The sequence below is a fragment of the Nicotiana tabacum genome, chromosome 22 (assembly GCF_000715075.1).
Source record: "Nicotiana tabacum cultivar K326 chromosome 22, ASM71507v2, whole genome shotgun sequence".
Taxonomy (NCBI): domain Eukaryota; kingdom Viridiplantae; phylum Streptophyta; class Magnoliopsida; order Solanales; family Solanaceae; genus Nicotiana; species Nicotiana tabacum.
In genome coordinates, this window is record NC_134101.1 from 222,181,048 (window position 1) to 222,203,668 (window position 22,621).

Below are 22,621 nucleotides of genomic sequence, written 5' to 3' on the forward strand. Positions count from 1 at the left end.
ATCCAAAAATACCAATTTCTAGGTTTTTCTTTCAAATCCCAAATTTTCTACAAATTTTCATGCTTAGATCCTCATATAATCCATGTATATAACTTATATTGAGTGGGAATCACTTACCTTGTGTTGCTTGATGAAAATCTCCCTTTGAAGCTCTCCAATATAGCCCCAACCAAGTGAGAAATGAGAGAAGAAAAGCCAAATCTCGCTTTAAAACCAGTCTGCCTAGCGCCATTTCCGCATCTGCGGAACAATAGCCGCACCTGTGGCTTCGCAGGTGAGAGATCCCTTCCGCTTCTGCGCTCTAATTTTCGCTTCTGCGCTTGCGCAGTTGCGGCCAAAAGCTCTGCACCTGGCCGACCTGCTCTTATGTCGCTTCTGCGCCCTCTGCACCTACCGCCAAAACCTCGCAGGTGCGGTTACACCAGATGACAACGGGTTCAACAAATCTTCATAAGGCCGAATTCAATCCGTTAACCATCCGAAATTCACCCGAGGCCGTCGGGACCTCAACCAATTATACCAACACGTCCCAAAACACATTACGAATTTGCTCGATGCCTCAAATCACATCAAACAACATCGAAATCATGAATCGCATCCTTATTCAAGCTTAATGAACTTTAGAACTTTAAACTTCTACATTCGATGCTGAAACCTATCAAATCATGTCCGATTGACCTCAAATTCTGCACACAAGTCATATTCGACACTACAGACCTACTCCAACTTCCGAAATCAGAATTCGACCCCGATATCAAAAAGTCCACTTCCGATCAAACTTCTCAAAAACCTTCAAATTTCTAACTTTCGCCAAATGATTCCAAAATGACCTACGGACCTCCAAATCCACTTCCGTACGCACTCCTAATACCAGAATTACCATACGGAATTATTCCCAGACTCGTAATCCCAAACGGACATTGATAACATTGAAATGCACTTCAACCCAAAGTTATGAAATTCTTCCAAAATGTTAACTTCCACAATATGCGCCGAAACGCTTCCGGGTAATCCAAAACCCGATCCGGACATACGCCCAAGTCTAAGATCATCATACAAATCTGTTGGAACTTTCAAATCCCGATTCCGAGGTCGTTTACTCAAGAATCACACCTTAGTCAATTTTTCCAACTTAAAGCTTCCGAAGTAAGAATTTTCTTTCCAAATTAACTCTGAACTTCCCGAAATTCAATTCCGCCCACACGTAAAAGTCATAATACCTGAAGTGAAGCTTCTCGTGGCCCCAACCGCGGAACAACACGTTAGAGCTCAAAACAATCGATCGGGTCGTTACATTACCAATGTGGAAAAATCAATGCAAGTCACTATAGATTGGAATGAAGATGAAGGGTTTGAAGTGTCAGAAGAGGTAAACAAGAAATATATTGTACACTTAGAAGCTGAAAAGTGCAGTTGCAGAGCATGGGATTTAAAAGGGATCCCATGTGCACATGCTATAGCAGCAATGTCTGATGCAGGGAGGAAATCTCAAGCTGGTACAAGAAAGAGACATATTTGAAGGCATATTCACATTTCATTCAACATGTGTCATGCATGGCAATGTGGTCAGAAACTGATAATCCAAAGATTGATCCTCCGGTGGTGAAAATGCCTGGAAGACCAAAAAAGGACAGGAAAAAAGAGGTTGGAGAAATCAAAAGAGCTGGAAAGTTACCAAAAAGAGGCATTACTATGATATGCTCAATATGCAAGGAAGCCAATCATAACAAGAGGGGTTGTCCAAAGAATCTCAATCCTAAAACCAAGGCTAAAGCCACACCAGAGGTAAAGTATTAACTTTTAAGTTATTTATGTCTCTGGTAAATCATATAGCTTACTAATTATAGTTCTATTTTATGTACTAGTTTGCTGAATCACATCAATCCTCAACTGTTAATCCAAAGAAGAGAAATAGAGGTAATTCTTATACAAGCAGTAAAGGTAAAGGGTCCAGAAGTGGTTACAAGAAACCAAGGGTTATGGGACATGATGTATTTGTTTCGCAAAGTGGATGTACTAGTGTTAATGTAAGTGTCTAAAATTTTAAGTTCACTATTTTTGTTAGAAAGAACAAGAGCTTGTGCTAATGTAAGTGTTTATGCCTGTTTCAGCAAGGGCTGCCTAGCAGCAGAAAAGTTAAAACTCCATCTGCTACTGTGATCAATTCAGCATATGTGACTGGTGACATAGGTTACCAACCAACCAAAGGGTTTAAATGGAAAGTCAAGACAACTATAACTCAAAGACAACTCTAAGTCCAAAGTGCACAACATCGCATCACTACTAGATCAAGGACAGCTGGAATTCAAACAAGGGCACAAGTCAAGGGAAAATCTCCCTCCAAGATCCCATCTTAAATATGTTTTTGTTGGCAGTCTTAACTATTGTTGTGGTATCTTTGAAACAAGGAAGTTGTGTTGTTAGCAGTCGTATCTTTTGAAACTGCTATTGTGTTTTGGTATTGCATTTGGAATGTAGTTAAAGCAACAATTGAAATTGGTACTCACTATATTGTTGCTTTTTGAATACTGATGAACACCATTTAGCAGTGAATGTATTCCAGTTATTTTGAGTAATGATTCATCGTGAATGCCTCTAGTTATTTTTGTCTTTGTACACTATGAAATGTCAAGATAGTCTATGTTGTATGAACTAATTGAACCCATAAAAAAGAGCAACTGAAACAGCAAGAATTTGGAACATATCTGCCAGCATATATATAGCTTCATAGAGACAATACATTGAATAACACAAATAGAGCTTCTTATGAGTACATTCATCGAACTAAAACACAACTGGAGAACACATTGATCGAACTAAAACACAAACACATCTTCTGACATTTCGTTAACTATATTATAGACAAAAATCCAAATACATTATTATATTATATAAGAAGCTAAAACACAATATTAGCTTCAAGACTTTCTTCTACTTCAATTGTTTTTGTTGATTGTTGGTCTTCTTTAGCAAACCCAAAATCACAACATTTGCTTGCCATGGGAATTGAGGGTCATACCACTCGAAATGTTCACATGGACTTGCCATTTAGGTTGTGTGGAATCAAAATAAACAACAACCCATTCAAAAATTTCAGAAATTAACCTACCCCATAGTACTTACAACCGAAGAATCTACGCCCGGGGTTGTCATTCAACCATGAAATGTTCAATACTGGAGGACACCCACACGCACAAAATAACTTCCGCTTCGAATCCATGAAGTGATATTGGAAGAAGACTTAGAAAGTTGATGGCATGAAGAAGGAAAGACACAACAGATGTTCTTTAATGGAGGAAGGGTGTAGTAGAGAATATATAGGAAAAGAGAGAGAAAGAGCCGTTGGAATAGTCCCATTTGGGTTAAATTTTCTATTCCACGCATCCAACTAACTTCTTATGCGAGGTCGGCATAAAAGGGATATTTAAAGAGGAAAAATTAATACATATACAACCCATCCAACTTGGCACCATTTTTCATTTTAGCACTTTATTTCTACCTTATTCCATTTTAGCCCTCTAACTCTAATTTATATGTTTCATTTTTGCTCTCCAACTCTATTTCTTATATTCCACTTTAACACAAAGCTGAAACCAATGTAAAAAAATTTGAGGTGTAATAAATATCCAATTAAATATTGTCATTGGCTTTGTTATTCATATCAAATGGGTCAATACTAAAATACCTGAACCCGACCATATTTTTTCATCCACTGGTTGCCCCATCTTCTTTCTCTAAGTTCCAAAGCCTTCATCTGCTGATTTCATACCTGACCCGTTTAGATGAAATAAACCCACAAAAAATACGGCCGGGTTCAGATATTTTAGTATTGACCCGCTTGACATGGATGAAAAAACCATGTGACATCATTTAATTGGATATTTATTACACCTTAGATTTGTGTATACACACACGCTATATTTTTTGCACTGGTTTTAACTTTTGTGTTAAAGTGGAACATAAAAAATAGAGTTGGAGGGCCAAAATGAAATAAGGTAAAGATAAAGTGGAAAAATGAAAAATGATGCGGATGAGTTGTCTATATGTATTTGACCAAAATTAAATGAAGGGCGTATTAGGACTCTGTGTAATAAAGGGGGAACTAAATAAAAGTTGTCAAGCACAGGGATACCTAATATTTCTGCCTAAGTTTAACCTTTCAAAAAAAAAAAAAAAAGGAATCAGCTGCGGTGAAGGAGCTGCATGAAACCAAATCCCTCCCTTCCAAATTTCAGATATCGATCATTTTATTTTATAGCATACATAAAAGAACGTACCTTTAAGTTTTGAGATTGGGGAAGGAATTTACGAGCTATTTTTTGGCTAAGATCAAATTTGACCGTAGCAGATTTGGGTATCAGGAAGTTCAAGCAAATGGCCCTTGTTTATTTAGCAAAGATTAAAAAAAATTAATAACCAACTCAAACATTTTCAGGAAAAATAAAATATTGAATAAAATTAATTATTTGCAAAAAGCTCAAACAAACGCAAAATTTTACGAACTCTTTTAGGGTGAATATATCAGAGACCAAAATAAACCAACCCCAATACATTAAGGACCATTTTGATCATTTTCTCTCTTACATTGATATAATGTTATGACATATTTAAAATTATAGGTTTCAAAAGTTTTTTTTTTTAAACTTTGTGTCCCATTAAACTGCACCATAGAAATTGAGAGGGTGGTAGAATATTCTCCTTTTTCAAAGTTCTTTTTGAAAAAAGAAAATAGACCACTGGAAGTTTCTTTTTCTTTCTTATGTATTAATGTTGTACCAAATTGCTTTCTTTTTCTAACGAAGATTATGTCCGAATTAATTTGTACATACCTAGATTATTTCATTTGATACCTGTTATCCTTATAATCACTCAAATGATCCACAACTATGTTTTTCATATATTCAGATGCACCATCAACGGTATCCTCATTGCACTCCAAGTAAAAGAACACTTTGTATTACCTCAAAGTACTTACACGTAAATATCTTGTTGTGGTCTTGAATGAACAAAGCTTGGAAATGAATTGAGTTGCAGAAGTTCTTAGTAGAGTAGAAATAAAATAAGCAGGGATTGAGCTAGCATGTAGTTTATAAATTTGATCGAACTCAGTATATTTGGTCTAACCCTGTATTTATCTTAGAAAATTTATTGAATACGTACAAATTATTAATTTAAAACCTAATAACTAAATAAAAAAACTAAAATATTGATGCTGTACTTCTTTTTCAGTTCTTCAAATCTAAAGTTTAAACTAGCAAAACCTAACTTTAGATTCGAAGAGGCTCTACAGACCTAACTTCCATTTGAACATCTGAGTCTGAACCGCATTCTTCAAACTTCAAACTTGAGGTTTCTTTACCAGGTGTTCTACCCGTGGCTTCAGGAGGTATTCACGTGTGGCATATGCCTGCTCTAACCGAGATCTTTGGGGATGATTCCGTACTATAGTTCGGTGGAAGAACTTTAGGACATCCTTGGGGTAATGCGCCAGGTGTCGTAGCTAATCGAGTAGCTCTAAAAGCATGTGTACAAGCTCGTAATGAAGGACGTGATCTTGCTCAAGAAATTAATGAAATTGTTCGCAAGACTTGCAAATGGAGCCCGAAACTAGCTGTTGCTTGTGAAGTATGAAAAGAGATTGTATTTAATTTTGCAGCAGTGGACGTTTTGGATAAGTAAAAACAGTAGCAAGATAATTAGCAGGAAATAAAGAAGGATTTCAGTTAGACTGAGAAATCATTTTAGTTCTGAGAAACCTAAATTGTAAAAACTTTCTAAACTTTGGCTATTCCTTAAATAGCAGTCCTAAAAACAGCTATTCGCGAAACTTAGCCTACTGAGCTAATAAGACAAAATCTAAATAGTAGCCTCAAAACTGGCTATATGATGTAAAAAACTCAAATTGTAGATGCACGGTTTATTCTACCATTATAAAATATTTTAATATGAAAAATATAAGACTTGAACAAAGTGTAGACATTTCAAAATGTTAAGTAGCATGATGCGATATTGAACACCTATGTTGGTGATAGATGACAAGCACCCGATAAAATAGTTAAAGTACTCGTCAAGCTGACTTGGACAACACGTCATCATAAAACGATAAAAAGCACAATAGTGAAACTTTCCTGATACAGTTTTTGCACAAACGTAAACGACAGTCCAAATGCACATTTGACAATAGGTAGTTAAATATTACTTTTAAGAATGAATTCCCAAAGATAACCAGGCTGAAAAGGAGCTTTAACAGGCCAAGATAATCATCAATATAAGGAATGCAACAGAAACATGTTCATTAAAGTTTGCAGACTCATACACACAAAGGCTAAGCATCTGAATAGAATTTCTTCTCCTTCAAGCTTTCGACAGTTTCTTTGATGTTTTCAGCCAAGGGAGTGAACTCAACACCCAACTGTTTTGCTCTTTCTATGTTAACCTGGTACTTTGGTGGAAATGGCTTGTCATCGACGCACCTGTAGAGTTTAATCAAAAAAGTTTGAGCAACTAAAACAATTTCAAGAAGTAACCCATACGAATTCAGCAATTACCAATTCACTTTTCAGTATTATTTCAGCAGAGCATACTCTACCCGTTTTTCAAAACATCACATTTCGAAGATGCTGATATCACAGAGATAAACCTCATATGAAAATAGTACATATCAAAGAAGAAACTTACTTTTCTGGAAGCTTCATTGTGGGATAATGCTCGCGTAATATCTTCACTAACTCAGAGTAGTGTGCAACTGCCTCAACCATTAAATATCTACCATTAGCTGAAGGGTTTTCAAATGCTAGAATATGCGCGAGGGCAACATCTTTCACATTAACCCATCCAAGTGTAGCATTTGGATATGTTTCAGCACCTGCCGTAAAGCAAAAATGAAACTTCAACATGAATTCATACATAGCATAGTAACATGAACAGGATGTTAAATAAACTTATTAACAAACTACCAAGTACAGTTATCAAAACGAAAAATAAGAAGTAACTAGATAGGAAATAGGGAAGAAGCGTACGGAAAAAGGAAGTCCGAACGAACAGTTGCTCCTTCCAATCCTAAATCCAAATATCTATGATGCAGTTTCTATTTCGGGACGTCCAAATATTAGATAGACTTCTAATAATATCATTTTATACAGACTGTTTTGTTCAAATTCATTTTATATTCAAATTTAACATTTGAAGCAATTTCTCAATCATATTAACTATTTAACTATTGTTTTGGGAGTTCTGTCCGCTGCTACTATAATAGGTAAATCAAATTGCATCTTAAACTCAATATCCAGTCAAACTATGTCTCCATCCCTCTTCCATTGGCAGAGATCATAAAGAGCACACTGCAAGAAAGAAGTGGAATTTATATAGTAGATTCAAAAGTATCAAAACTCTCTTGTTGGAAGGAATTGAGACATGTCAAAAGGGTACCTAGTGCACTCTGCTCAATAAGCAAAATGTTCCTCCTAAAAAGATCGTTTCCAAACAAATGGGCAATAGTTATCAGAGATGTGCCATTGGCAAGCAGAAACAAGGTTGACGTATCTCTAACCTATTAATACTAACAAGACGAAAGGAAATAATTATTTGACATTAATAAGTTCCACTATACAAAGTGCTTTGAGCCATTGCAAATGAAAAAAAAAAGGTTTTTAAAAGTAATACGAACCGTTGTAATGCAGTATAATTAGTGTCTCTGATGTTTTACTCATCAAGATTGAAGAAAGATATTGTAGGAAAAAAGGGTACGAAACAGACCTATTAATTTTCTGAAATCATCAGAATCAACAGAAATGGACATATTAATTTTTCAGATTCATTCTCTTGAAGAGAAATTTTAGGAAAACAGTTAGGTAACGAATCATAATTCCTTTTTTTATATTTTAAATTCATGAAAGATGAGTCAAAAGGTAAAACATCCTAGTTGCAGGTGACGAGATCAAAGACAACCAGCTGCTTTAAAATCAAGCATACCATTTATCAGTTGTAAGATGGCAGCGTAACTTTTTTAAAATCAAGCATACCATTTATCAGTTGTAAGACAGCAGCACAACTTGTATTAAGTGTTGGTTGTAACAAACTGCCAATAACCATTGCTGGGTTTATCGTAACCATATCGATAGCTTTCTCTTTCACAAACTTCCATGCAGCATCCTCAGCCAATGTCTTTGAAAGTACATACCACAGCTGGTAAAAGCAACACAAGATGATCGGTAATTAGCTCCTCACATAGAAAGAATTAAAAAGAGAGTGAGTGAGTGAGTGACTGAGAGAGAGAGAGAGAGAGAGAGAAGTGGTTACGACTCCAAAAGAGCTAAAAGCCAGGTCCTCATCGTTTTCCAGGTATTGTGGTCTGTGGTCTGTAAAATATGTGCTACTCTATCTTATCAAGAAAATAAAAATAAAAATATGGGCTACTCTAATACGATAGTATTAGAAGATCCATTATGTCGAAACGTGAAAGCTTTCAACAAGAACAAACAGTTAATCTCACCTTGTGTTCATTGTCATATAGAAGATTAATGTGTAAAGATACTTATCAGAAAATAAAAGATTGAAGTGTAAATATGTGAAATCTAAAACAGAATGATTAAGTACCACTTCAGATGATCCTCCTCTACAGTAAACGACATGTTTAAGAAAACCAAGAACCAAAGATCAACTTGATAAGAAAAAACCTAACTGGGCACAAAGTAATGTCAGATCATTTAATGAGCAGAGTTATGCAGATCTGATTTAAATGCTTTGACAAGAATTTATAAGAAGATGTGAACTAAAACACTCTACATAACTTCTTCGATAAACAAATGGATTAATTGTTAAAGTAAATGGAATATTAAAGTAATAGATCTTAATTCAACTGTGTTCAAGTTTCAAACCCAATGGTTGAGAATTGAGATACAGTGATTGAGCTTTATCATCACTTCCCCCTGTCATAAAAATTCTCTATATATTGGAGAATTTCAACCATTTTTTAGCCGACAAACCATCCCTGGTATAAAGGTTTTGTAGCAAAAAGCATTCAGCTCAACCTTAGTTACTTAAAAGGTTATGTCACCAAAATCATCCTTAAGCTAAAGCACCAGCATTCACAACAAGCGGGGTTGCTCTGATGGTAAGCAACCTCCACTTCCAACCAAGATGTTGTGAGTTCGAGTCTCCCCAAGAGCAAGGTGGGCAGTTCTTAGAGGGAAGGATGCCGGGGGTCAATTTGGAAACAGCCTCTCTACCCCAGGGTGGGGTAAGGTCTGCGTACACACTACCCTCCCCAGACCCCACTAAGTGGGATTATACTGGGTTGTTGTTGTTGTTGTTGTTGTTGTTGTTGTTGTTGTATCTAGGTTTAACCAATTTCTACTGATGCGGGGGTCGATTTGGAAACAGCCTCTCTACCCCAGAAGTCTTTGCCCAACAAGTCCTCTGTTTCACCAAAGCATAAAAAATGAACACAATCTGTTCTTAAGGTTTTGAATTGCACCATTAGGGTGGGAAACTAGACAATATTGCAAACACACAATTGCATCTGGCCCTGCTAAAACCAAGAAGAGTTCTGTGAAGATTAAGAACGCATTGTGATTAGTGTTCACTACTCTATAGCAACATGCTACCAAAAGAGATCTGGTTCTGTTACTAGAAAGAAGTGATGAAATATTTTGCAAGTCAATGATTAGTCAAACAACCTATTCAATTTTTAAACCAGCAACTTGACCCAGAACCTTTCAGTTACACACATAGGTAAAGTGGTAAAGATAAGCTTGAATAGGAAAGGGGATGAGTATCTCAGTCACAGCTCCTGCATAGCAAGGATACATCATAAACTTGCAGACACTTGCTAAAGTGACTGAGATATCTTGCCTTTGTTGTATAATACTCTCTTTACTCCTCTCTTCTTTGTTCCTTTTGTTACTTCTTCAAGCTCTATTTCTCGCTCCATCATACAGTTCCTTCCAATCATACTACCTAATAAACAAACAGTCCTTATTTAACCATAGAAAATTGCTAGAAACACTTTTAAGCCCTATTTTTGAAAAAAATTGCAGTTATTTACTAAAGTTGCTACAGCTAGACAGTTTTTGTTCGCTCTGCTCTTGCATTAACATTCCACCCGTCCCAAAATGCAAAATGCTCCATTATTTTCGCTGTCAAGCTCTTTGTTAATTTATGAGACATGAGTGTGCAGTTTGTTGGCCTTTCCACTACCTACTCAAGGGAAAAAAATAACTCGCAGCTTTAGCACACATATTACATCGATTTGGAAAGAGTCGAAGAATTAGATCGTAAAACATCATTGCTAATACTTTATGTGCAATGGCGTATGCAAGATTTTACGCTAATGGTGTAGGCTTATTATCACAACTCTGCTTGTATATGAGTTTATTTGGAATCATAGAGGTTTATTTTGATGTTAGAGATTCTAAAGTTTTATTTCTTATCTCAAATTGTTCTACTTAAGTGAGAAAACCTGGGGTGATCAAGGAAAACGAGATTGATCATTAACTCGGCAAAGCAAGTCTTTTTTTAGGCTTTAAGAGAGTGAATTTGCAAGCAACGAAAAAAATTTGCAAGCAACGAAAAAAATTTGCGGGATGGGAGGACTAGGGGTGGCCTTAAAAGCTATGCTAAACAACAATCAATATAATTCCAAACAAGTAGCTATAAAGCTCAAATTATTTTTTCAAAGTGTGGAAACAGGGAAGAATCATGTCATGCAAATATTCAGAGGTGCTAAAAAACTCAGAAAATCTATAATTTGTCACTATCTTCATCTTCAATGAAGATTGATTTGCCCTAACAAGCTAATTTGTTACCTAGCTAAAAGCAGTACTAATAATTACCTATTATGGATCTTAAGTTTTGCAAGTGCTTAAATTTTTTATGTAAATATGTGTTACAACTTTTTCTAATTCTCATGCTATATTAAACTCCTCTCCTAGTTGTCCATAACTAGAGATGTTTTAGTCTTCTGAACACTTTATTTCTATCGATTTCCTTTCAATCGGATATCTATATATACACACATGCGCGCGCGCACCCACACACTATATTTTTTCTTGTTGACCTTCATGGTTTTACCACTATTGAAGGATCAATCGACGAGAAACTTTGTGTATTTTCTAAGCGCCGTGTAGATTGAAGAATTGTGCACCACTTCTCTTTTTTGGGGCAAAAAAAAAGAGATTTTTAGTCTATTGGGACCAAAAATATTTAAAGCAAAAAGAAAACATTCTTTCTGTCGGTGATAGAGACACTCTTAGGGTGATATCCAACACTGCTTTGTCAAATATCAACTAATAGTGCAAAATAAACATCAATTTGGGACAAAAAGTAAAACTATAGAACCTCTATGCTCCTAGATAAACCCACACAAGCCAAGTTGTGATACTATGCAGACAACACTTATGTAAAATCCCGCATATGCCATTGCTTTTCGCATATAACACATCAAGCTTCTTATGAAATGTATATTTTTGGTTCTTGAGTTCATAATTGTGCTGCATACCTAAGGATATATTTTTGAACTTCTAGTCTCTTCTAGTCTCTTCAATTAGTACGGTTTATCTCATCTTAGTGTGCAATTTTCTCATTCACTAGGTATTTTCATAGGCAGTGTCACCATTTTCATACACAGTGTCAACATTTAAACAAGTGAATAAATGACAGACTGGGAGAGATGAGAAGAGCAAGTGCAGCAATCTAGAAAGCTCAAAATTTGCAAATTGAAGACGAGGAGAAGTAGTTTTTTCCACATTAGAATTCTAAAACATTGAATTTTTTACTATCACTTTACTCAACACACAAGGAGTTTTGGTCCATTGGTTTAATTGATTATTACCAGAATGAGGCCAATGGTTCGACACTTTGACCTCATCATTTTTATCAAATCGGGCTAAAATTTGCAAAACCACAATACCACAATGAAGTTTGAACCCTTAACCTCAATTCCCAGAAAAAAAAGAAGAAGCAGCAAGGCACTTGACCACCGGACCAGAAAGGACTAGATGTCAAGGAGTTCCATTTAATATTATGTATATTAGTTTTTGTTTTTGCGTATATGTTACCTAGCAAAATTTTCCAGTGTGTCGCTTAATGTGGATCACCGCTGTTTACGTGGCATAATAGTTGAAGAAAAATTGTTCAAGGCTTATGCCAACAATTGTGCTGCTAACAGAAATGAAAAGTCATGTCAAGCACCTGTGATTCTCTGCAAAAGTCAGGATCCGACCACCATGTCTCATCAACTACCACTTCAGGGGCTCGCGGCTTTCCATTGAAAGCAACTGCTGCTACAGATGATGTCAAAACCACTCGTCTAATTGATGGTGTCTTTGCAACTGATCCAAGAACGTTAAGTGTCCCCTTCAGTGCAGGATCAATTAATTCTGCCTGCACATTAACCGTTGGGAAGATACATGACATCAATAGATGGAAACACCATAAACTAGAACAGAGAAATATGACCAACAGAACCAAGAAAGCTGTAGCCAGTTTCGTAGGACAGACTTTCTTACACTTAACTGGCAAAGGTGCACAATAGTAATCCTTCAAGACGGTAACATACTGGATAGTATTTCAGCTAATATAGTTTAGATTGCTCTTGCTCAACTGTCTAGCTCCATCCAATCGACATTTTAAATCTTACTGTGACAGTGCACACTCTATTTAAAGATTTATTGAGAAAATTCAGAGGTGATAGTTTGTGCAGGACCTATAGTCATTCATAAAAAGATACACACACCATGAAACATATGCAATTACAATTTTATCATGTAACTGGAGCAATTTTCACTGTCTTAGTTATGTGAATACATATCAGGCAGATAGTGATCGTGCATAATGTAGAAAGTAATCAGAAACAGTTTGGTGGTAGAATAACTTCCTCATCTAGCTATTAACATCATAATTTGAAGAATTATCTCTGGATAAATAGCAGAAAGAACAGAAACTTGTGAATAACAAAGGAAAGCTGCAGCAAGCCAAAACCATATTTGTTAGGAGAATGAGTAAGGAACCTGTGGATCTTTAACTGCATGGTAAAAAGGAGATGCTGTATGAAATACACCTTCACACCCATCAACCACAGCATCAAAGGCACCTTCTTCGAGGAGGTTTGCTTTGAACAAGTGGAGTCTCTCCTTAGCTCCATCAAGGGATGTCAAGTGATCTGTCTTCTTTGGATCATCTACAGGTGAACTCAGAGAAGTTAAATACATAAGTACAAGTGTATGACACAATAGCAAAAATATTAAGTGTAAGAGTTTATTTAATGCTTAGCATGATTTTATCCTATATGCCACAGAGTAGTAACTACAGACTTCTAAAATGAATGGGAAGCTTCAAAACATTCACTAAATATCTCATATTCAAGCATGATACTATTATGTCCATACATAGTCTTCATTGCCTTCATATTTCTAGATGAATGTAACACAATTTTCATGATTTTCAGAATAATTGTAAATATGCCTTCCTGAAAAGCAAGTTGTGCCGAGTAGAGAAAAGCAAAATCGTCTTAATATTTAAGAAGAAATTCAGTTTGAACATAGAAAAAACAAAGGAAAAATACATAATCATATAAACAGCTCCATAAGCTTGATATGTTATATAGGCATGTGATATACTGATTTTAAGTTAGTCTATCTAAGAGGAAAAGCGCAACAGCCTATCAAATATTAAAATGGTTATTTGGAACAATTTCATTCCGATACTAGCAAAACTATCTCTTAAGATAAATCGGGATCTTTAGAATTAGATGTTCTTTCAATTTCTCCCTATACTAATGTAGAAGTCTCAACAAATACCCAATCTAAAGCAAGTCTACCAACAACTAAGATTTACTCACAACTAGTTGGTATGTATATCCTTTGATTCCATGTTTTATGTTCTTAGCTAAGTCTGCATTGATTCTGAGTGGTTTTATCTCATTCACCCAACTTCCCTTCATATGATTATAGGTTTATCTGGTCCCTTTTTTAGCACCTTCAATCATCTATGGATCCGTAGATGTGGAGGTCCATATAAAACATAGCCAAACCAATTTAGGCTAACTCTATATTAAAAGATCTATTACATCCGTATTCAAGTCTCCTTCAAACCATCCAATAATTAACAAATATAAATTATTTCAACAATAAACTACAAAAGGTTAAAAAAAATAAAAATGCATCTGCCTAAGTGTTCGTTCGCAGGCAGAGTTACTAGTATTAGTGCCAGTCGGAGGTAGCACATATCTAATGTAATGGCCGAGATGCCGCAAGCTGGTCCGAATACCACTATCATAAAAAAATCAGAAAGTAAAATTTGAATATCAACAGTTGGAATGTTCTAGAACTTCTAAATAATCATCAAAAACCCATTAGCCCTAGATTATCTAAAAAAAACTAAAATTATACAATCGAATGCCAAATCCTTCAGAATGATCACATAGAAAGAAATGATCTAACAAGTTCAGAATCCATTTTTCCTGAATATTAATCAAATGAAAATTAAAATTTAAGAGAGACAACAAACGTAACTGGGATCGCGAACAGTGGCCTTAACAGTATAACCACGCTGGAGCAGAAACTTCACTAACCATGAAGCTATGTAGCCTGAAGCTCCTGTAACACATACTGTTTTCGTCACCATTTTTCTCCTACCACACCGTGCGACTGTCCGTATTATTCGGGTTCCAGACCCAGGAGTAAACTTTCCCGTATGAGCATTCGGTACATGTATCAGTCCGTGGAAGAGTGAAAGGGTCACCACTACTGAGGATCCCCCCCTAATCTTAGATAGGTCGTCTGAGGGTTCGCCGCGGTTCATTGCTGTGCTTACACACAAGGCTACCCTTTTCCGAAAGCTCCGCAGGACCACCTACCACTAGTCTTCGGCCGGAGGGGTTTATTGCACAAAAACGCCGGGGCGCAGGCTCCCGAAGAGAGAAGCCCAACGAATGTCAGATGCAAAGCCCCGCACCTAAAGGCTAAAAAGGCACTCATCAGTCAGCTCGGCCCCTTTCGGGGATGTTGTTTACACTACTATTGGTAACAACTCAAAGTGACCACTAATAGAAAAAAGATAATTTTACCCTTTCTTCCTCTCTTTCGCATTGCATTTTCATCTGGAATACCCAAGGTGATTTCATGGTCGGCCTCCTTCATGCTTGGTCAACAGCATCAATCCATTAATCCCTTATCTGTGCACATCAATCCCTCAATCCCTTGTCTCTCTCTCTCCAAAAGAAAATGTCGGAACCCCTCTTCATTTCACACACTGTAGTTGCTTCTCTCAAGCACAAATTTCAACTTCCAAAATCCAGAAACTTTATAATAAACTCATGGATGAATTGCAGTTCAGTTCGACTCACAACTACTGCCACTGCCACTAAGTGTAGTGGAAAAGTGAATAGATGGTCCCTTTATGGCATGAATGCTCTTGTAACTGGTGACACTCGAGGCATTGGGTACTTTTTCATTTGCTAGTTCATGATTTATGTTCTGTTTCAAGATATTTATAGTCTTCAGTCCATCTACCATTAAAAACAACTATTATGCATATTGTTTCCATCTTACAAGTCAAGAGAATGGGAAACAAAGAACATACATTATAAAACAATCCTTGTAGAATTAAGAACAGGTGTACTGTAAGTGCAAGACCAAGATAAGGACTGTCTGTCCTTAACATTTAAACATGGAATTAAAAGTTAAGGACTTTCAGTCCTTAACTTTTGAACAAGAAATTAAAACTTAAGGACTGTCTATCCTTAACTTTTGAACCAAAAATTAAAACTCAAGGACTGCATGTCCTTAACTTTTGAACCAGAAATTAAAAGAACAGGTGTACTGTAAGTGCAAGACCAAGATAAGGACTGTCTGTCCTTAACATTTAAACATGGAATTAAAAGTTAAGGACTTTCAGTCCTTAACTTTTGAACAAGAAATTAAAACTTAAGGACTGTCTGTCCTTAACTTTTGAACCAAAAATTAAAACTTAAGGACTGCATGTCCTTAACTTTTGAACCAGAAATTAAAAGAACAGGTGTACTGTAAGTGCAAGACCAAGATAAGGACTGTCTGTCCTTAACATTTAAACATGGAATTAAAAGTTAAGGACTTTCAGTCCTTAACTTTTGAACAAGAAATTAAAACTTAAGGACTGTCTGTCCTTAACTTTTGAACCAAAAATTAAAACTTAAGGACTGCATGTCCTTAACTTTTGAACCAGAAATTAAAAGCTAAGGACTGTCTGTCCTTTAACATTTAAACATATAATTAAAGTTAAGGACTGTCAGTCCTTAACATTTAAATATGGAATTAAAAGTTAAGGAATGTCAGTCCTTAACTTTTGAACCAGAAATTAAAAGCTAAGGACTGCCTGTCCTTTAACATTTAAACATGTAATTAAAGTTAATGACTGTCACTCCTTAACATTTAAACATGGAATTAAAAGTTAAGGACTGCAAGTTCTTAACTTTTGAACAAGAAATTAAAAGCTAAGGACTGCCTGTCCTTTAACATTTAAACATGGAATTAATAGTTAAGGACTGCTAGTCCTTAACATTTAAATATGTATTTAAAAGTTAAGGACTGTCAGTCCTTAACATTTGAACCAGAAATTAAAACATACAATTTGAAACTCAAGCTACAGGACTTTGTATACAGAAGAAGAACAACAAAGTGAAGGACATTTTGTCCTTAAGTTTTTTTATTCAATTTGCAAAATGAGGCAGTAGAATCAAAGTTAAGGACATAGTGTTCTATTTTTTTTTTGAATTCAATTTCTAAAATAAAGACACTATGTCCGGAATACAAAATTATCATAGGAGGCGATGTCTATAACTTTATCAATCCTAAGTTGATCGCCATTGTGGTAACTGTTGCTGCTCGTTTCTTCTCTTTGTGTAACTGCTGCTTATGTTGATAGCGTAGGTATAAGTTATATCAGAAGGGTATTTTCGTCCAGTCAGGTATAAGTTTTTTAAAAGAGTGGCTAAAGTCTAAATACATTGAAAACAGTGGCTTTAAAATAAAAGCCACTGCTTTTAGTGGCTATTTGTGCCGTCGCCCGCATTTATTTGGGTTTGGTCTAATTTCTATTTTGGAAAACATGAATTGCTATCCCATTCTTCTTTGAAAATATTATTAATTTATCATTTTACCCTTAGGTGTGTTAGGTATGGCTAAAAACTTGTCCCGAAATTATTTTTTCCCCAAAATTAACTTGTTGTTATAAAATAAAGACTGTAAAGTAAAGACACGTATAGAGAGAAACTGATATATTATTCGAATTCAAACTGATGTACATAATGAACTGAAATCTCTTCTATTTATAGAAGAAAGGAAACTGTTGTGTAAGCTGCTACTGCAAGCTGCTGTGTAAGCTGCTACTCAAGCTGCTACTGCAAGCTGCTGTGTAAGCTGCTACTGCAAGCTGTTGTGTAAGCTGCTACTATACCATATATGGATAATCTTCTACTGAGAGCAATATTTATCCATAACGGAGTACTGAATGGATAAGTTTATTATACCCGGTATGGATAATCTTCTCCTTAGGGTAATGTTTATCCATAACCGGGTACCGAAGTGATAAGCTTCTTCAGAAAACTTATTTCCAATAGAGTACTAAATGGATAAACATATTTACGGTGGAGTCCCATATGGATAAGCTTCTTCAGGAAGATTATTTACAACGGAGTACTAAATGAACATCCATAATATAATATATTTATAACACTCCCCCTTGGATGTTCATTAAAAGATAATGTGTCTCATTAAAACCTCACTAGAAAAAACCACGTGGGAAAAAAATCCTAGTGAAGAAAAAAGAGTACACATATTTAGTAATACACATTGCTATGTGCCTCATTAAACACCTTATAAGGAAAACCCCATGGGAAAAAAACCTTAGTAAGGGAAAAAGAGTGCATCGCGTATTTTACTCCCCCTGATGAAAATCTTATTTCAAATATTTGAGTCTCCGCATTCCAATCTTGTATACCATCTTCTCAAAAGTTGAAGTTGGCAAAGATTTAGTGAATAAATCTGCTGGATTATCACTTGAACGGATTTGTTGCACATCAATGTCACCACTTTTCTGAAGATCGTGTGTGTAGAATAATTTTGGTGAAATGTGCTTCGTTCTATCTCCTTTTATAAATCCTCCTTTCAATTGGGCTATGCATGCAGCATTGTCTTCGTATAAAATTGTGGATCTTTTCTCATATTCCAAACCACATTTTTCTCAAATAAAATGAATTATTGATCTCAACCATACGCATTCCCTACTTGCTTCATGAATAGCTATTATCTCAGCGTGATTCGAAGAAGTAGCAATAATAGATTGCTTTGTGGAGCGTCATGATATGATAGTACCTACATATGTAAATACGTAGCCGATTTGAGATCGAGCTTTATGGGGATCAGATAAATAACCCGCATCTGCATAACCAACAAGGTGTGCACTATCTTTGTTAGCATAAAACAAACCCATATCAAGCATTCCCTTTAAATATCGCAATATATGCTTAATCCCGTTCCAATGTCTCCGTGTAGGAGAAGAACTATATCTTGCTAGTAAATTAACAAAAAATGCTATGTCAGGCCTTGTAGCATTAGCAAGATACATTAGTGCACCAATTGCACTGAGATAGGGTACTTCGGGACCAAGGAGTTCCTCATCCTCTTCTGGAGGTCGGAACAAATCTTTATTCACTTCAAGTGATCGAATAACCATTGGTATACTCAATGGGTGCGCTTTGTCCATGTAAAAGCGTTTTAAGACCCTTTCTGTATAGGCAGATTGATGGATAAAGATCCCGTCTGCTAAATGTTCAATTTGCAGACCAAGACAAAGTTTTGTCTTTCCAAGATCTTTCATCTCAAATTCTTTCTTAAGATATTCAATTGCCTTTTGGAGCTCTTCTGGAGTTCCAACAAGATTTATGTCATCAACATAAACAGCAAATATAACAAATTCTGATGCCATTTTCTTTATAAAAATACATGGACAAATAACATCATTTATGTAACCTTCTTTCAGCAAATATTCACTAAGGCGATTATACCACATGCGCCCAGATTGCTTTAGACCGTACAAAGATCTTTGTAATCTGATTGAATACATTTCCTGAGATTTTGCTTCAGGCATTTTAAATCCTTCAGGGATTTTCATATAAATTTCATTATCAAGTGAACCGTACAGATAAGCTGTAACTACATCCATTAGATGTATTTCAAGCTTTTCATGTAGTGCTAAACTGATGAGATATCGAAATGTTATGGCATCCATAACAGGTGAATATGTTTCATCAAAATCGATTCCAGGTCGTTGTGAGAATCCTTGTGCAACAAGGTGAGCTTTGTATCTTTCAACTTTCGAAATGTTATGGCTTTTCATGTAGTGCTAAACTGATGAGCGAAATGTTATGGCATCCATAACAGGTGAATATGTTTCATCAAAATCGACTCCAAGTCGTTGTGAGAATCCTTGTGCAACAAGGCGAGCTTTGTATCTTTCAACTTCATTTTTATCATTCCTTTTTCGCACAAAAACCCATTTATGACCAACTGGTTTTATACCAGCAGGTGTTTGGACTACTGGTCCAAAGACCTCTCTTTTAGCAAGTGACTTCAATTCCGATTGAATTGCCTCTTGCCATTTTGGCCAATCAAATCTTTGTCGACATTCTTCGACAGATCGAGGTTCAAGATCCTCACTATCTTGCATAATATTAAGTGCAACATTATATGCAAAAATATTATCCACCACTATTTCAGATCGATTTAAATTAATCCCATCACCGATCGAACTTATTAAAAGTTCCTCACTCACATGAGCTTCGGGTTCATTAATTTCTTCAGGAATCTCAGAACTAATCAGATTTTGGGTCTCTTCAGGAGATCCCTTCATAGTATCGTTTTGATCATTTGTCGATTTTCTTTTTCGAGGATTTCGATCCTTAGAACCCAAAGGCCTACCACGCTTCAGGCGTGCTTTAGGTTCACTATCTCTCATGCTAGTAGATGGTCCTACTGGGACATCAATTTGGATAGGCACATTCTCTGCTGGGATATGTGACTTAGTTATCCTTTTCAAATCAGTAAATGCATCTGACATTTGATTTGCTATATTCTGTAAATGGATGATCTTCTGGACCTCCTGATTACATATAGGGGTACGGGGATCAAAGTGAGATAATGATGAAATTTTCCACACAATTTCTCTTTTGATTTCCTTTTTCTCTCCCCTTAATTGTGGAAAATTTGTTTCATCAAACCGACAATCTGCAAATCGAGCAGTAAATAAATCTCCTATTAATGGTTCAAGATAGCGAATAATAGAGGGTGATTCAAACCCAACATATATTCCTATCCTTCTTTGTGGTCCCATCTTACTACGTTGTGGTGGTGCTACTGGCACATATACAGCACATCGAAAATTTGTAGAGGGGCAATATTTGGTTCATGACCAAAAACTAATTGTGACGGAGAATATTTATTATAATGTATCGGTCTGAGACGGATAACATGCAAGATAGCATGGCCCCAAGCAGTAGTGGATAAATTTGTTTTCATAAGTAGTGGTCTTGCTATCAATTGCAGGCGTTTAATAAATGACTCTGCAAGGCCATTTTGAGTATGAACATAATCTACAGGATGTTCAACTTTTATCCCAACGGATAAACAATAATCATCAAAAGCTTGAGATGAGAATTCTCCAGCATTATCAAGGTGAATAGCCTTTATAGGATAATCTGGGAATTGTGCCCTTAATCGAATTATTTGGGCTAATAGCTTTGCAAACGCTAGGTTGCGAGATGATAGTAGGCACACATGAGACCATCTTGAAGATGCATCTATTAGGACCATAAAATATCTAAACAACCCACTTGGTGGGTGAATAGGTCCACATATATCCCCATGTATACGCTCTAAAAAGGCAGGGGATTCAATACCAACCTTTATTGGTGATGGTCTAGTGATCATTTTTCCTTGATAACAAGCATCACAAGAAAATTCGTCATTTGTAAGAATCTTCAAGTTCTTTAATGGATGACCACTCGAATTTTCAGTAATTCGTCTCATCATTATTGATTCGGGATGGCCCAAACGGCCATGCCAAAGCACAAAAGTATTTGAATCCGTAAACTTCTGGTTTGCGATAGAGTGTGCTTCAATTGTACTAATTTTTGAATAGTATAAGCCAGAAGATAAAGTTGGTAACTTTTCTACAATGCATTTCTGGCCAGAAATATTCTTTGTAATACAAAGATATTCCCTGTTCATTTCATCTATTGTCTTAACATGATACCCATTTCGGCGGATATCTATAAAACTCAATAAGTTTCTTCGGGACTTGAAGGAGAACAATGCATTGTCTATAATAAGTTTTGTTCCCTTAGACAGAAATATTATGGCTCTTCCGGAGCCTTCAATCAAACTTATATTACCAGAAATTGTTGAAACATTTGCTTTTTCCTTATGCAAATAAGAAAAGTATTTCTGATCGTTGAATATGGCATGAGTTGTTCCACTATCAATAACACAAATATCTTCATGATTTGTCTTTGATCCAAACATAATTTGAGGGTTACCCATATTCTTCAAAATAACATAAATAAAAATATTATAGTAAACATCATTATCAAAGCATAACTTTTATTTATGTACAACAATTACATAACCATACTATCTATTACAAACAACAAAAATTTAAATATTTACATTTCTACAGATTCACAACCGATTACATGACTTGTTTCTCCTTCTAGGAGTGCAAAGTAATAAGCTACATCCAAATGCATGAAGTCTAAATTATCTTTAGAAATATAATTTGCTTCAACATTTTTCTCTGTCTTCTTCAGGGAGGCTTGATAAAGCTCAACCAGGTGCTTTGGCGTACGGCAGGTACGTGACCAATGCCCTTTCCTCCACATCTATAACATGTATTTTCTGAATTTGGCGCTTGCACCGCTTCATGCTTTTGTTCCTTCCTTTTATACTGCTGGTGGTGATGAGGCTTCTTTGGTGCATTATTATTACCATGATTGGGGTTTCTTCCCCGACCACGACCATGACCACGACTGGGGCCACGACCTCTTCCACGTTTAGCTTGGTGGAAGTTCGTCTCATTCACTTCAGGGAATGGACAAGAACCAATAGGTCGACTTTCATGATTTTTCATTAATAGCCCATTATGTTGCTCTGCTATAAGAAGATGTGAGATAAGTTCAAAATACTTTTTAAATCCCATCTCTCGATATTGCTGCTGCAGGAGCATATTCGAGGCATGAAAAGTGGTGAAAGTTTTCTCCAACATATCATGATCAGTAATATTATCACCACATAATTTCAATTGGGAAATAATTCTAAACATAACAGAATTATACTCACTGATAGATTTAAAATCTTGTAGTCTTAGATGAGTCCAATCATAACGTGCCTGTGGAAGAACGACCATCTTCAGGTGGTCATATCTATCTTTCAAATTATTCCACAGTATGACTGGATCTTTAATAGTGAAATATTCCGTTTTCATCCTCATCAAGGTGATGGCGTAGGAATATCATTGCTTTGGCACGGTCTTGGTTTGATGACTGATTTTTATCCTTGATGGTGTCTGCCAGACCCATCGCATCAAGATGAAT

General features: G+C 36.0%; 1 protein-coding gene across 1 annotated transcript; it reads right to left on the minus strand.

Annotated features, from left to right (window-relative positions):
* Positions 1 to 6,100: 6,100 nt before the first annotated feature.
* Positions 6,101 to 14,660, minus strand: LOC107808266 (cinnamoyl-CoA reductase CAD2-like). Its single transcript, XM_016632773.2, has 6 exons — positions 14,511 to 14,660; positions 13,008 to 13,177; positions 12,190 to 12,381; positions 8,022 to 8,184; positions 6,679 to 6,865; positions 6,101 to 6,473 (listed from the first exon to the last, which is right to left on the minus strand). Exons 1-6 carry the CDS (start codon positions 14,620 to 14,622, stop codon positions 6,326 to 6,328), a joined length of 972 nt encoding a protein of 323 aa, XP_016488259.2. The 5' UTR covers positions 14,623 to 14,660; the 3' UTR covers positions 6,101 to 6,325.
* Positions 14,661 to 22,621: the final 7,961 nt, after the last annotated feature.

Coding starts and splice junctions, on each gene's coding strand:
- LOC107808266 (XM_016632773.2), bottom strand. CDS start 14,622: ATGGTGACGAAAACAGTATGTGTTACAGGAGCTTCAGGCTACATAGCT. Junction 8,185..12,189: donor ACTTTTGCAGAGAATCACAG/GTGCTTGACATG, acceptor TGCTTTTACCAG/CTGTGGTATGTACTTTCAAA. Junction 6,866..8,021: donor TGTCTTACAACTGATAAATG/GTATGCTTGATT, acceptor GCTTTACGGCAG/GTGCTGAAACATATCCAAAT.